The 15,989-nt window shown below is 35.1% G+C and overlaps 3 protein-coding genes across 3 annotated transcripts; 1 reads left to right on the top strand and 2 right to left on the bottom strand.

The window, feature by feature from the left end:
* Window positions 1–5,468: 5,468 nt before the first annotated feature.
* LOC102582819 (chaperone protein dnaJ 11, chloroplastic-like) lies at window positions 5,469–6,156 on the bottom strand. The gene has a single exon (XM_006361869.2). It carries the CDS (start codon window positions 6,122–6,124, stop codon window positions 5,663–5,665), a length of 462 nt encoding a protein of 153 aa, XP_006361931.1. The 5' UTR covers window positions 6,125–6,156; the 3' UTR covers window positions 5,469–5,662.
* Window positions 6,157–9,405: 3,249 nt separating this feature from the next.
* On the top strand, window positions 9,406–10,520 carry LOC102582472 (uncharacterized). The gene is made up of 2 exons (XM_006361868.2): window positions 9,406–9,887; window positions 9,975–10,520. Exons 1-2 carry the CDS (start codon window positions 9,474–9,476, stop codon window positions 10,275–10,277), a joined length of 717 nt encoding a protein of 238 aa, XP_006361930.1. The 5' UTR covers window positions 9,406–9,473; the 3' UTR covers window positions 10,278–10,520.
* Window positions 10,521–10,801: 281 nt separating this feature from the next.
* On the bottom strand, window positions 10,802–15,618 carry LOC102582149 (uncharacterized). Its single transcript, XM_006361867.1, has 6 exons — window positions 15,433–15,618; window positions 12,926–14,248; window positions 12,269–12,354; window positions 11,709–12,019; window positions 11,565–11,636; window positions 10,802–11,460 (listed from the first exon to the last, which is right to left on the bottom strand). Exons 1-6 carry the CDS (start codon window positions 15,605–15,607, stop codon window positions 11,298–11,300), a joined length of 2,130 nt encoding a protein of 709 aa, XP_006361929.1. The 5' UTR covers window positions 15,608–15,618; the 3' UTR covers window positions 10,802–11,297.
* Window positions 15,619–15,989: the final 371 nt, after the last annotated feature.

Here is a 15,989-nt window from a genome sequence, read left to right as displayed (position 1 = left end):
CTTTGGGATAAGAGTTACTAATGTGCAGTTGACAAGTTTGTAGAGTTTTTCAGTTTTGAAAAAACTATGAACAACATCAATGGTGTCTTTTTTAATGATCTTCCAAGTATACTTAAAGAAATAGGCTTTATAACCATCTATATCTGGAGCTTTGTCATTCCCAATAGATTGCAAACCTGCATAAATCTCCTCCTTAGTTATATCAGCACATAACTTAATCCTTTGTTGTTTTGTCAGCATGGACCCTTGTTTCATTACCTGGACATCTATAGTTGGTAGTGTAGAAGCGGAAGTTCCCATCAGACCTTTATAAAATAGAACAAATTCATTTAGGATCTTTGGTGGCTCATACAATATCTTTTCAGCTAGGGATGTTATACCTTTGATCTGCTTCTTCTGAGTTCTCTCCTTATAATTGCACTGAAATACTTATTGTTTGCATCCCCCAGTTGGATCCATTTTGTCCTTAATTTCTGTCTAAGAGCACTTTCCTCTATCAATATATCTTTTTCTTGATCAATTAATTGCCTGGATGTATAATTGTTCTTGGATTCTGCTAAGTTCCACTCTAACCTTCTCAATCTGCTAGCTAATATATTTGAACTCTTTTCTATTTAGTTGTCTCAATACAGATTGGAGAGCCATTAGTTTGCACCAAACCTTCTTTATGCTATATTTGCCAGAATCCTGTTTCCATATACTCTCCACTAAGCCCATGAAAGACTCATGTTCAATCCACACATTCAAGAACTTGAAATTCACTCTTACACAGTGCTGAGTTGTTTGCAATATAAGTTGCATTGGGCAATGATCTAATATGTCTAGGCTTTCATACTCAATAATAACATGTCCCCATTTATCCATCCATTCATCGATTCCAAATACTTTATCAATCCTGCTTGATATTCTATCATTGCCATCTTGTTTGTTGGTCCAAGTATAGTAATTCCCCTTCCATTGTAATTCAGTGACACCAATGTCTTTCACACTTTCTGCAAATTCGCTTACTTCATTGATGGTCACAAGAGCTCTAGCTAGTCTATCTTGTGGGGAGAGTAGAGCAATAAGATCCCTTGCAATGAGCCATGGTTGAGAGATGCCTTGGGCCAATGTGTTCAATTCTAGCTATAGGTTTTTCGTCTGCTCTATAATATTATATCCATAAATCACAGTGATCATAATTTGTTGTCCATTGGTTCTTTCCTTGATCTGGCAGTGTAATAGTTGAGCAGTACTACTAATAAGAATGGTCTCATACCAATTTTCATCCCATATCACCCATATCCTACCATTTGAGGCTTCATTATAATTGTGCATTATCCCCACCCTAGTGTTATCCCCTTGATTGTTGCTTTCATAATAGGCTCATTTACCCTTGTTTCAATTAATCTGTAATACTTACTTTATTATTTTGCAGATAGGCTTTAAGTTCCTTCTGCTTATACATTTTATTCATACCCCTCACATTCCAAATTATCCACTTCATCAACATGTTTTGGGGGCTCCACTTCTATCAATAGGCAATGAAGCAAGCTTGCTATGCATGCGGCTTTCAGAACTATTCCTAGTTGGTATAGCTGCCAGTATAGAAATTTTGTATTTTAATTGAAATCCAGATGTTTACCTTCAGCATTTGGTCGTAGATTAATCTGGCTCAACTCCCCTGGTGTTTGTTCTTGTACCTGATCTATCTCTTATTTACCCTTCTCAGCAGTGGTGTAGGAGCTGTTTTCCCTTGCTATTTGTTCTGGTTCCTTATTTTGCTCACACACTTGCTCTTGTGGTTGGATTGGTCCTTTATATTGCCAAGTTTGAGTTACTTTTTTCCATGGTCTTCTCTTCTTCATAGATCCTCCTTTGTTGGTACAACTGGTTGGCATTAATGGCCAATTTTCTGACATTTATCACAGTTCCTCCATTTGGGTCCATAATTGTTATTCGTTGTGGGATAGGCTTAGTAACATTAACTTCAATGAGCATTCTAGCATATGAAATTCTTATTTGCTTTGTGGTGCACTCATCAGCAAATAACGGGACTCCAATAGCACTAGCAATTCTACTTAGAGAGGCGACACCCTAACAGTTAAGTGGCAGTTTAGGAAAAGTTACCCATAGGGGAATTTCAGCTAAAAATTCACTCCCAAAGTCAAATTCAGGACACCATTGTTTTAGAATGATAGGTCGATTGTTGATAGTGTAAGGTCCAACATACAATATCTCATTCATGTCACTGAGATTATGAAACTTGACTATGTAGTAACCTTCTTCATATAGATATACATCAGGTTTAGACACTGCTGTCCAATTCATTTGTTATAAACCTACTCATGGTGTTATACCCAGGGCATTCCCCAATCACATATGCAAAGAGTGCACACTTCCATTTATCTTCTTCAACTTGTACCTCATTTTCTTCCAACTGAGCCATTGTTTGCCCATCCACTATTTGTGGAGTGAAATAGGACAAGTTCATCCCATTATTTGCTGCTTGATTATTTCTGAGCATATTAGTCCATGGCTCCTTATGTTCTTTAATATGCTCCTTCCCTGTAGCTTGGTCTCCAGTAATCCCTTCTATATCAGCCATGTGTATTGACTCCTTCTCTGCATCTACTTTTACCACTACAAGAAAAGTGTGAATTACATGGGGATTTTCCTGGAGATTAGTATGAAAATTTGCATGAAAATAAGTTTCCTACGAATTTTTATACTAATCCCCATGAAAATTCCCATGTAATTCTCACTTTTCTTGTAGTGTACTGTTCCATTGCTATCAACCCCTTTCCCGTCATCAAAATTTTCCAGATCTGATTCCTCTTGTAGCTCTGCATTAGTTGGTGAAGTATTTAAGCTCAGTCTCCGAGCTACTTCAGACCTTGATGTTGTTCCCTTTACTGTCGTTGCCCCTTCGTTCATGGAAGGATTTTGGATTGTTCTTGCACTTTTATCTCTTCTCCTTCCACTTGAGTCCCTACTGAGCTTCCTATTGTCATTAATGGTATTTTCCATCTACGTCCCCATCCTCTTCCTCTTCCCCTCGCCATTGCTACCACCCATGCGCACGTTAACTATCGTATGCTGAGAGCATTTTCAGAAGAAGCGTAAAACTATGGAATATACCCTGTTATGAGAATTTTGAGATCTCGTGCTCATAAATATGCACAAAAAACTGTGTCGAGAATCGCAAAGACAAAACTTCCTCCACTTGTCGGGAAAATGGTGGGGTCCACTTCACCGCCGCCGGCAAACCTCTCCGATCGCCGATCGGAGAAGTATCCGGAATCCAAACACTCAGATTTTTTTTTCCGGAAAATTCGAAACATTGTTTCGCCGATTATAGTTTATATATTGTTTGTGTTTACATTGTTGTTGTTGTATCGTTTGAGTAAATATTATTTTACACTATTAAATTATTCAAATGATATTCATAAACCTTTTTTAAATAAAAGATATAGAATTAAATTATAAAAATAAAATATATTATCTACTATAATAAATAAAAATAAATCGTTTGGTAGCGAATTAGAGTTACACTAGTAAGTAGTAAACATGCAAATTAGTTATAAAAGAATCTATATATTATTTTATGTAAAAATTAATTATTCATGTATTAGTTATATAATATGTTAAAGATAAAAATTATAAAAAAAAAAGTTTAAGAAATATTTATAAGTTACATTACAATAATAATTTTTATGCATAAAATATTATATACCTTTATTGTCGATTTGATTTGGTTCGATTATTTTTTTTAAAAGTTAAAATCAAGCTAATTATGATCGAGTACACATTTTAAATTCTAAACCAAATGTTTAACTGGATTATTTTCTCAAATTAACTCTCATTATCGATTGATGTGATTTGTTGATTTTCATTTTACACTGCTATTCCAAGGCATAAATAATGGTACTATTATATTATAGATCATAAATATGTGTTACATTCGATATTCTCTTATTATATATGAGAAAATTGAGGTTGATGCAGACAAGTCTCTATCAACGTACCTGCTTTAGCTAGACGATTTTTGAAAAAAGTTCACAAATTTTCTTAATTATACTTTTGAATTATGCTTATGTGCTAGATAAAGCCACCACTTTTTTTTCTTTTTGCTTCTTCAAGCAACTAACTTTCCTCCAACAAAGGTCAAGTAACTTTGATGTTGATATTTTTATCTGTTTGCACTTTCAACATATGGCCATCAACGATTTTTGGTAAGTGGTGTTGATATTTAAAAATAAATAAACAAATAGTAATTGACTAGGAATTGGAGGTTGGAATCCCTACAACTTTTGAGGATCGAACTCAGCTAGATTTGAGAGTATGACTGCTCCATCTCTACGCAACAAATCAATAAGTCAAGAAAGCTCACTTGTTAACGAAGCAATATCGATCGACATCCAAACAACTTTAGATATTGCATAGTGATTGACCCCATACATATTGTTGATTCAAAAATAAGGTGCTCAACATTGCTTTCACCTCGTTTTTCTTCAAGCCCAAGCCAAAGCATCCAAATTATACCCATTTATTAAGACACTCCATGTGATATTCATCAATCTAGCAACATATGCTTTGTTTATACTATAAGTGAAAGTCAAAAAAAAACAAATAGGGATAGAGTCATAGCACGATGAGTATGATTTTGACACAACTTCATAATTGATCGATTTTTATTACATTAAAATTTTATTTTATATAAAAATAACTATTTAAAATCTAATAAATAAATAAAATTATGATTTAAAATTCATAAACTAAAATATTTTTTTATAATAATAATAATATATTTAATAAAATTTGACGAGTGAAATATATTTATTTATGAATATAAAAAAAGCTAAAGAAATTTTCCATATCTTAGATATTCCTTTTGTTTACTTTTAATTATCTTATTTGGATTGAATACACCTATTAAAAAATAGTGGATAAGTAAGGAGTCGTTTTGGTGTGAGGTATAATGTATAATAATTTCATGAACAAATTATATGACTATTTTATTCGGCGTGTAGTTGAAAGTATTAAGTAGTTCTTAAATTATTTATCCCACCATTTATACCATAAAAATGAAATAAATTATCCTATATATACATGATATAGTAACTAATTTTGAGATAATTTAGTTAATTTCCAATCAAACGATCACGTATGAGAGTGAATACAAACTACAAATAAGCAAGCATTCAGCCCTTGCCACTACTAGTGTTCATTAAAAAAAAAATTTAACTTTCCTTAAATTTTGCATCTTTAAAGCGTGTGATAAAGTAGTTAGACACTGTGACTGTGTAAGTGTAATCTGTTACAAAAAAATCTAATATTCTCTTTGTCTAAGAATAGTTGTTCATCGTTAACTTAGCACATCAATTAAGAAACAATGAATTGATTTGACTTATAATTAATACAAACATAATTAATGTCAACATTATTAACGTGTGCATTACTTATAAACGTTCAGTATTATTCTTATACAGTACCAAAAACTGAACCCTTTTTTTACTGTAATACTGAGGATTCAATCAAATACTCCGAATATACGTAACAAATCCAAAAAAAAAACTGAAAATCAAAGCCATTTTCGTTTCCCAACTTTTTCTTTTTAAATCCTTTTTTTTTCCTTCAGTTCCTCACGAGATTTACAACAAAGAGAAACGAACCGGAATTTCTACCAGCACTGATCTGTCTCCCAGTTCCGGCGAGTATAGGCAGCAGAATACAAATTACCAGTCCGGCGCCTTGGGTAAAGTGACGGGTCATATTCGGCGCGTTTATTGGGATCGGAGAGAGTGCAGTAAGCAGCACGAATCTTCATGAACTCATCCGTATAGGAGTCCTTCTGATCAATTGCAGCCACATCAGGATGGTAAACTCTAACTAATCTCCGGTACGCAGCCTTGATCTCCTCGATCGTTGCGCCGATCGAAATTCCGAGAATTTCGTAAAACGAAGCAGGAGAAGCAGAAACTGGGACGCAGGTGGCCACAGAAGTGTAGCTGGTCGCAGCAACGGAGAATGAACCAGATTGCCGGAATCTGACGCACGACGGTGATAGCATAGAGTTGTCGCCGGAGGTAAACGTATTGGCCGGCGTCGGCAGTGGAGATTGATGGAAAGAGGAAGAAATCATTGTAGAAATGGAGTCCGCACAGTGGAGGGAGGAGTGTTCTGATTTGACATGACAATATGGAAAGCGGTTATATGTATATATAGAAAATATTTTCAATCTAAGGTGTACTCTATGTTCTCTCCGTTTCAATTCATGTGATATTCTCATGTTTCGAGAGTCAAATAATTTAAATTTGATTCAAAATTTATTTTTGAAAATTTTAATTTCTTAAATAAAATTTATATATTTCTAAATTATGTAAAAAATATTATAAGTCACAACAATTGACAATTTAAAATATTTAAAAGATAAATAATAATTTACTATTAAAGATAGACTTATTTGAATCTCGATATCTGAAATGTATCACATAAATTAAGATGGAGTGCGGGAGTATTTGATATGAACGAGGATTTATTTTTTTGAGAAATCATTTTGTTGAAAAATAAGTTGAGATTTTTAAATTTATTTTTTAATCTTTGAAAAATAAATATTAAAAACATTTATATAGAAGACGAAGGAAACAACGATTGAAGAAAGGAGGCTACATCACTATGCGGAGATAATTGCTAGATTATGAAAAGGCTGGTCCAACGCAAATTATAGTTTGGAAAAATTACGCAGAAAAGTAAATATATATTAGTTAATTAGCTAATATAATTATAAGTTGAAGTAATTACGGCTTGCAACTTAATTTTATCTTTAATTACGTCACTTGTCCTCGTTTATACATATACAAAATAAATTATACACATATATATATACTCCCTCTGTTTCAAAAAGATTGATCTGGTTTGACTTGGCACAAAGTTTAAGAAATTAAAGAAGACTTTTGAATCTTGTGGTCCTAAATTAAAGTTATGTCAAATGTACAAAATTGCCCTTAATTTTGTGGTCTTAAACATGTCACGTGGAAAGCAAAAAGTAAAATGTTACCAAAAAAGGAAAGAGGTCATTTTTTTGAAACTAACTAAAAAGGAAATGAGGTCATTCTTTGTGAAACGGAGGGAGTATACAATTATATACATATATACAAATACAATTAGTCTCTCTCCACTCTCAGACCTGTCTCGCTCGCCTCTCTCCTCTCTCTCCCAATCTCCTCGCTTGTCTCCTCCCTCTCCCAATCTCTCTCGCCAAATATACAAATACATATGTATATATATATATATACACACACACACAATTATCTGACAGATATACATATACAGTTCGCCCCTCTTCACTCTCTGCCCTCTCTTCTCCCTCTCCCAATCTATCTCGCCTTTCTCCTTCATCTCCCAATCTCCCTCGTCAGATATACAAATACATATGTATATTAGTTACATATATACATATACAATTCGACAAATATACATATACAATTCGCCTCTCTCCACTCTCTGTCCCTCTCGCTCGCCTCTCTGCTTCCTCTCCCAATCTCGCTCACTACTCTCCTTCTTATAATATGTAGCTACGAATTATAATTAACAAATTATAACTATGGAGCGTAATTAAGCTATTTTGAGTGGCTACATGTGAAAGTCCCCCTAGTGTAATTAAATGGAAAAATTACTGAAATACACGTTTTATGTTTCCCTTATTTTTAATATTCTCTTCTATTTCTAAAAACTTCTAAAATCCCTTATTTCTCTCCTAATTCTAAATTATTTTATAATGTATCCAAGCTAGTTTTTAATGTATCCAGTTTATTTTATAATGTATTCGAACTAGTTTTTAATGTATTCGAGCTACATATTATGTATCCGGTTTGTTTGACTTTTTCAGGATTAATGTAATTACAAACTAAATAGGGATAAATTGTAATTTCATATTAAAACTAGGCTTAAGTCATTTGTAGCCCTTTAAAGTTGTCCGCATAATTCGTTTAAACACCTCAACTAATGCTTGTACTTGTTGAACACCTATGCCCCTTAAAATTGATGCCTATTTAACATTTTTTTGACAATCTACCAAAATATGAGATGTGTGTGCTACGCTCGCTGCTATGACATGACAAATTGATGAATTAAATGATGATATGTGGCATTTAAATCAAAAAAAATATTAAAAAAATGATATTCTAAAAAACCACTATTTTAACCTATTTAACTAACTAAAAAAATTATAAAAAAAAAAATCTGAAAAACCCACCCACCCAACCCCACCTTTTCCTCTCCAGTGAATCCCACAACCGTAACATTCCCAACACTCCACAAGACAATCCCTCCCTCAATCTATTTTTCAACTGTAAAATTTTTCTCTCCATCTATTGGTACAGGAAAATGAATAAGATTTCGTCGGAAGATTATGAATTTCTATCACCATAGCCGGAAAAAATGGAGTTGCGGCAAATATTTTTTTGTATTCCATAACTGATGTTTTTTTAAGTTGAAGAACTCTTCATTTAATTTTAACTAGCAATTTTAATTAATTGATGTGATTCTTTATTGTTGGATTATATTGACATAAGTATATGTTGAGATCAAACCTTGTTGGAAAAAATAAAATTTCGCTAGAAAACGATGGTGCTAAGGGGAAGGGAGCAGTGGCGTAGCCACATGGTGGTAAGGGTTGGACACCCTTCATCGGAAAAAAAGACCATATATATAAGTAAAATAATACACAAAATGTTTACATAACATATTTTGGACACCCTTAACATAACAAATTACTATTTCTGGACACCATTTGTAAAATTTCTGGCTCCGCCATTGGGAGGGAGGGGTGGTTAAAGAAAAGAGACAGAAGAGAAGGTGGATGGCAATAGGAGCAACGGCGGCGAAGTCGCTGGAAATTGGTGGAGCCGGAAAAGTGTTACAACTAAAGATAAAGAAGTTGAAAGTTCTACGTTTGTTTCACTCTTTTTTTTTTTTTTAAAAAAATTCCCTTTTTTATTAATTTAGGTATATAAGTTAAAGGAAAAAAAGAAAACGAAATTATTTTCAGCAGTTCTACGTGCTTAAAAGAGAGTGAAATAGACGTTTTTGTCATGTCAGCATTTTGTGTCAAATAGGAATGACTTTTCAATAAATAAGGTGTTCAATAGGAACAAAGATATGTTAAGGTGTTCAAATGAAATATGCGGACAACTTTAAGAGATTGTATATAACTTAAGCCAAATTATGTGATTCCTAAAATTTATACTTATTAAATAGTTTCTCCTATTGACCCCTGCAAAAGCCAACATAACAACTTGGGCCTAAGAAGCTTGTAGACTTTTTAGCAGCCCCCTTCCGGTCCCAACGGCTAGTTCTGTAGTATTGCTATTAACGGTCGTATTTTTTGCCCCTTTTATCCTATAAATAAATATATCAGCAAAATCCCCCAATTACGATACCTTTCTCTGTTAACGCTCCGCAATATTCTTTCATTTTTCTTGATCGAAACAATGGAGATTCCATCATCAACAACAACGTCAAAACTCATTGCAATTAAAGAATCTGAAAAGAAGGAAATGACGAAGAAATCAGCTCTTTTTGATATTACAAATGGGTCACCAATTGTTGGCCTAGCTACTGGGATTTTGAAAACCCCATCATCTGCAGTGTCTAGGAGTACTCAAGGAAGAAAATGTTCTACTCCTGGTTCAGGGGAAGCATTGTTGAGAGGACAAGTGAAGAATTTATTGCAAATGGTTGAAGAAGAAGCTGAAATCTCATTGGGGAAAAGGACTAATATCTTTCATGTTGAAGGTCTTGTTGCCCCAACTCCTGCAAATACTCCTCTTATGGATCTCTCTGCCAATGAATTGCTGCCACCTGTCACCGCATCCCCAGTGGAAGACAAGTTTGTCATATCTCAGGTAGATTAATTTTTTCAAATTGTGGTTAAAAAGGGCATTTTTTTTTTAAAGGGAAAAAGAATTGCTAACATTCTATGTGTGTTGTAGATATTGAATAAGATTGTGTATGAGGGAAAGACGAAGCAAGAGAGTGTTGAAAGTGAGATGAGTGTTACAAGATCTCTACTGCTGGATTTTTGTGACAAATCAGAATCATCTGTTGGTTTCACACACCAAGAAGACGAAGAAGAAGAAAAAGAAATTGATGAGCTATGTGAAGCAATTAGCAGTATGAATGTTAATGGAGGACAGAAATTTGCTGGCAAACGCACCAAGTTTGTGTACAATAGTGACGATGAATTTGTAGGAGTTGAGGAGGAATTTGCAGCTTCAACAGAAAGGATTGACTAATCCTAAAGAAAAAGGAACCTTTACTTTTTTAATTTTTTTTTTTTTTTGCTGTTGTGGTTTTCTGCCAAGACACCAAGAACTGAGGTGTTGTGATTGATATTACATTGACTCTGTAAGTTTTGGTTCATATTTCATTTGGACCATTCAGAATAATTTGTTGTCAAGTGAAATAATTCATCTCTCAAATTCCATGTTTTTTTGTATCTTTGGGAATTTGCTTCAACAAAATTACAGTGTTTTAAATGCAACTATATTTGAAAAATGTTGAGAATATCAATAGGAAGATTCGGTACTTCATTAATCTGATACAAGTAGGGAATGTTGCTTGAATATGTTTCATTTGGAAAGGGATATTCATTATTTTATGTCTCCGATTGGGGAGGACTAACATACTATCTAATTTGTGTTTGTCTCTTCACCATAATGTAAAAAAAATTCTCACACGAACATCACAGAGACACACACACCCTACCTCGAGAGGCTATTTCCGAAAGAACCTTAGGCTCAAAAGTAGACACTTCAGATAACTGAAATGTTAACCCAAAAATTATCATTTGTGCATTTCACTTGGTCCTTTTCCACATAGTATACGCGTATAACTCTCATTTCTGCTAGTAGAATTACATCATATGGAATTGAACACAATCAAAAGTAATCAAGGTTGACTTTTCTCACCCAAGTTGCAATTTTAAAGTACGAATGAGATCAATTTCCACCAATATTTCTCCAAGCTGCAAATTAGCATGGAAACTCAAGATCACATATCGAGCCTAAAGCAGATCCATCCATCCGTCCATCTCCAGGTTTAAAAGATAAAATGAGAACACAACAATACCAACAGTTTCCATAATTGCAGAAGATGATGGACCAACCTGCATAGTCACGACATGCGTCTAATCATCTATTTAAACCCTGACACTTCCCCTATTTACAGGTCCTTGTCAATTTCGATTTATGTAATATGGCTTTGAATGATATCTTTACTATTTCCTTATTCTCTTCTCGTCTTCCCACCTGTTTTCAGGTCCTTGTCAACTGCTTTGAATGCCATGGTTTATAGGTTTTTGATTTCTCATATCTATCTGCTTCATGGGATAAAGGCTGAAGACCTAGTAGATCCTGCTCAGGAGCACATCCAATTGGTCTTCTAGATTTATTCATTCTCCTAAATGTAATTGATATTCTGTGCATTGTAAAGGTTAATGAGATGTTGACGTCTTTAAGTAAATAGTTGACAGAAGATTAACCAAAAACTCGAAATTGAAGTTCCACACTTTCAGAATATACCTTTTAGTAGGAACAGCTGGCACACAATGTTTAGCCACATCAGCTCCATTCCCATTCAAGACGAGTACAGACCTGGAGGAAAGTTATCACAATTAATAGTCTTTGAAATCTTGCAAGGACATAGGTAAAACTCAGAAGACTTACCCCATTGGCAAGGGAATTGCAATTGCACCAGCAAAGTCACCCGGACCTACAGTTTTCAAGTTTGATCCAAGAACTATATTGCACTCGCTGAGGAAAGAAACAGTACAAAATGGACGAACAAAATCATTACTGTCGATATGAGGTGGTATGCAATCTCCCACATCATAAATATTGACAACACAGCTGTCTGGAACACAATCTGGAGGCAATACATGCCATTTTACAAGCCTTCTAATCATGTTCTTAAGAAGATCAGGCAATGGGTCAACAGTTACACTCTTGAGAATCCCTGGCGAGTTGCCTTTCTTGTCCTGCCGTAAAAAAAATTCAATTATCATCATATCTCTACATTCCCTTTTTTTCAATGATCGACTCATATCAGTCACAGCCTTGTTTAATAAGGTAAGAAATAGAAGGAAAAAAGTTTTCTCTGGAGATGGTCTAAAATCTAAAGCATATAGCCTATGATTCTGAGCCTATCCTCTTTTCTCTCCTCCCACTTGGGGCTGTGGGTGGGGGAGGAAGAGATTAGGATAATTTCAAGAATGTCAAAGACTTACTGTTGCATAGTTGTAACAACAACCAAATTGGATTGTCACACGTCCCTTGCCCCTCATCCATTTCTGTGGCGCTGTATAAGTTCGCTCTAAAAGAATCAAAGCAAGCAGGTTAGAGCATGCTAGTGCATGAGGTTAATAAATGAAGTACAGATACGGGTATGGAAACATAAGGAGGCAGTAGAAAAAAAATTTACTTTCCACAAACCATCAAGGAAAAATATTAACCTCATCAAACTAATTGAAGAGGGAAAAAAAAAAAACTTAAATCATAATGATAAACCACCAGAAGTGAATTAAGATTCAGAAATGAAATTTGAGGTGTAGCATAAATCATTTATGCAAATTCATGATCCTTAATAAGGTAACCACACAGTTGAAGTCTTCCTAAAATTTATGCCTCAAATCTTATTTGACTTTGTTTCCCATATCTCATGCTCAACGACATTCTGGATTACCTTATCTGGTATCTTTTCAATCAGGAACACTTTCTAAGGTTTAACAAGAAAAACAACTAGTCATATTCATATCTATCTCAAATCGAAAGAAGCATAAGCAAGTTTTCTCTGGTTCATCAAAAAGCTAATAAATATGACACTAACATTTATCTGAAAGAACAAAAAGAAAAATGATTTGCATAATTAATAAGGAAATACTAGCCTTTTAACTGTCCACTCCTCCCCATCTCCTCAAGTTTCTCCACAAATTTAACTATCCTATTTTGCTCAGCCATGCTGAAGACACTAGTATGTAGCTCCAACCCATCAAGTATATTCACAATCTTCCCATTAACCCTCTCCAAACAAATGAAATCCTTTTTCCTCTTTACATTACAAAACCGAATGTGCTCTCTATGCTCCCTAGACAACTCCATTTTTGGCTTAGCCCCCTGTACAGAAGTTTCCTCTTTGTTCACACCATTTCCATTACGTAACTGGCTACTACGGATACTTGACTCACTAATCTCTTCAGCATCAAGCTCATCCTCCTGAGACATATCTGCCAATGGCATTTTCATTGTCCAGATTGCTGCAGGTCTCGATGAACGGAAAGTTTTACTTCTCGATGTCTCTTTAACAGGTCTTGATGAGTGATCTGCACCACCTGAATAATTATCTGATTTGTTCCTGGGCGACAATGCCTCATCAAAAGGCTCTTGCACATCTGCACCGTCTTTCCAACTACCCAATGAGTTTGTATCTACAGTATCATTTAAGTCGGCACAATCTTTCCAACTCCCAAGTGAGCGATCTGCAACACCTACATAACTATCTGATTTGTTCCTGGGCACCAATGCCTCATCAAAAGGCTCTTGCACATCTGCACCGTCTTTCCAACTACCCAATGAGTTTGTATCTGCAGTATCATTTAAGTCAGCACAGTCTTTCCAACTCCCAAGTGGGCGATCTGCACCACCTACATAGTTAACTGATTTGTTCCTGGGCGCCAATGCCTCATCAAAAGGCTCTTGCACATCTGCACCGTCTTTCCAACTACCCAATGAGTTTGTATCTGCAGTATCGTTTAAGTCAGCATAACCTTTCAAACTCAGAAGTGACCGATCTGCACCACCTACATAACTATCTGATTTATTCCTGCGTGCCAATGCCTCAGCAGAAGGCCCTTGCACAACTGCACCGTCTTTCCAACTACCCAATGAGTTTGTATCTGCAGTATCGTTTAAGTCAGCATAACCTTTCAAACTCAGAAGTGACCGATCTGCACCACCTACATAACTATCTGATTTATTCCTGCGTGCCAATGCCTCAGCAGAAGGCCCTTGCACAACTGCACCGTCTTTCCAACTACCCAATGAGTTTGTATCTGCAGTACCATTTAAGACAACACAATCTTGCCAACTCCCAAGTGAATTGCTGTAACAATTGTCAAGATTTCCGTTACAGCCATTAGAATCAGGAAGTTCTGGAGTCAAAACTGTGAAATTCTCGTGTTGCTTCAGTTGTTCTGCATCACCAACAGCTTCTGCAGTCATACAAATGAACTCTCTGATCAGAGAACTCACTGAATCTATAGTTTCTTTTTTATCATAATCCACAACTCAAGTTGCTACGCCACATCATTATCCACCTACAAAACTTCTAGCTTTCACAACTTACCAACAAATTATATGTATTACTATGTTGAACCAACATTCCGAGTCATATAATTTCCCAGATGGACATCCAAAATGGTTTGTAAAAAGTCTTGGGTTACTCCACATATTGTGTTAAGTCCATTGATTAGATGTTCACATTCATCCATATAGTATCATAGTGAACATTAGTTAGTATATAAAGACTAATGTTCCATAATTGAAAAAGGGATACACATGCAAGAAAACATTATAATATATCAATGTCCCTAATAAGAAAGAAGTATATTATATTATATCATCATGTCTCACATTGGTATATAAAAACACTAAGATGAATTTATAAAGATATTGAACTACTTCACCCATTGTCTAAAACACTCTAGGATTACAAAGATACTTATTAGGGCAGCAAGGCTCATAAGTCAAAAGTCATAGATTTTTCTTTTTGATAACCGTAGTGTCCAAACCAGCTTGCACATACCCTCGACTAGTTCCACAAGATATCTACCACCTCCCACCAGCATCTGGTATGCTAGATAACTCTGTGAGACCTCATGGTGCTCGACCCACTTCATTGACCATTAAGCCACACTCTTAGGAGCAAAAGTTTTAAGTTAGGAATTCTAACTGGTTGTTTTTTATTTATATTTGTTATATTGATTAAAAAATTCGTGCTTAAAACACTTTATTATTTTACCCAAACATATTTTGGTTTAAAATCACCTGAAATATGTCGATCCAAACTAGTTCTAAATTTCACTACATAAATCTAGTTCTCGAATAGGAGTGTGTCTAATCCCAACTACAGCTTTCAGCGTAAGCTTATCTGCTCGAGCTTGTGGATGGTAACAAGCCCGAGTTGGCTGGATACAGCCGTACAAAAAAATAACAGAAAAATCATGTTAAGGTATCAAAATTCTTCGATTTTTTCATTTCTCCAAGATGCGAGGAAAACTCAAAAGCTGAGAAATGAATGCACATTGTGTTAGTCAGTTAACAAGCGAAGAACATTGCACATTCCATAAATATTAATAGAGAGAGTTAATTAAAAAGGTAGAAATAGAGAGAGTACCACGTCCGAGGAATCGGATACGACGGGAAAGCGTATGCGTACAGCTGCTGCAGAAGTCAAGGGAGAGAAAGGGGAACCAGTTAGATAGAAATTCACCGGCGATTCGTAGTTCATCGGCGTTGTAATCGAGGAGGAAACGATCGGTTTTGCTGCTTCGGTGGTGGTGGCCGAGCATAGCGGCGAGCTGACTCACTCACCTGTAATGAAAATCTATTTTTTTATTATTCAATTAATTAATTAATTAATGTTTCAGCTTAAAATATTGGGAAAAGGGTCAAAAATACCCCCTCAACTTTGGTTTATTGTTTGACTTTACCCTCGCCGTTAAAATGAAGTTAATTTTACCCCTTCCGTTACTAATTTCACCAAATTTACCCCTCAATTGATAGAAATCCCCAAATCAACTAGGGTTGAGTTTTAGGCTGACTTGTCTTGGTGGGATAAGACGAGTGCCATCACGTCTATTTTTGGATCGTGACAATATTATCCTTGTATTTAATTCTTTTGAAAGTTTGTTTGTAAAATTTTCAAATAGTTTTTTTTAGGGAAAAGGGTCA

The sequence above is a fragment of the Solanum tuberosum genome, unplaced genomic scaffold (assembly GCF_000226075.1).
Source record: "Solanum tuberosum cultivar DM 1-3 516 R44 unplaced genomic scaffold, SolTub_3.0 scf00378, whole genome shotgun sequence".
In the NCBI taxonomy this organism is placed as follows: Eukaryota; Viridiplantae; Streptophyta; class Magnoliopsida; order Solanales; family Solanaceae; genus Solanum; species Solanum tuberosum.
The sequence above is the reverse complement of the archived record's forward strand: the minus strand, read 5'-3'. Positions and strand labels throughout refer to the sequence as shown.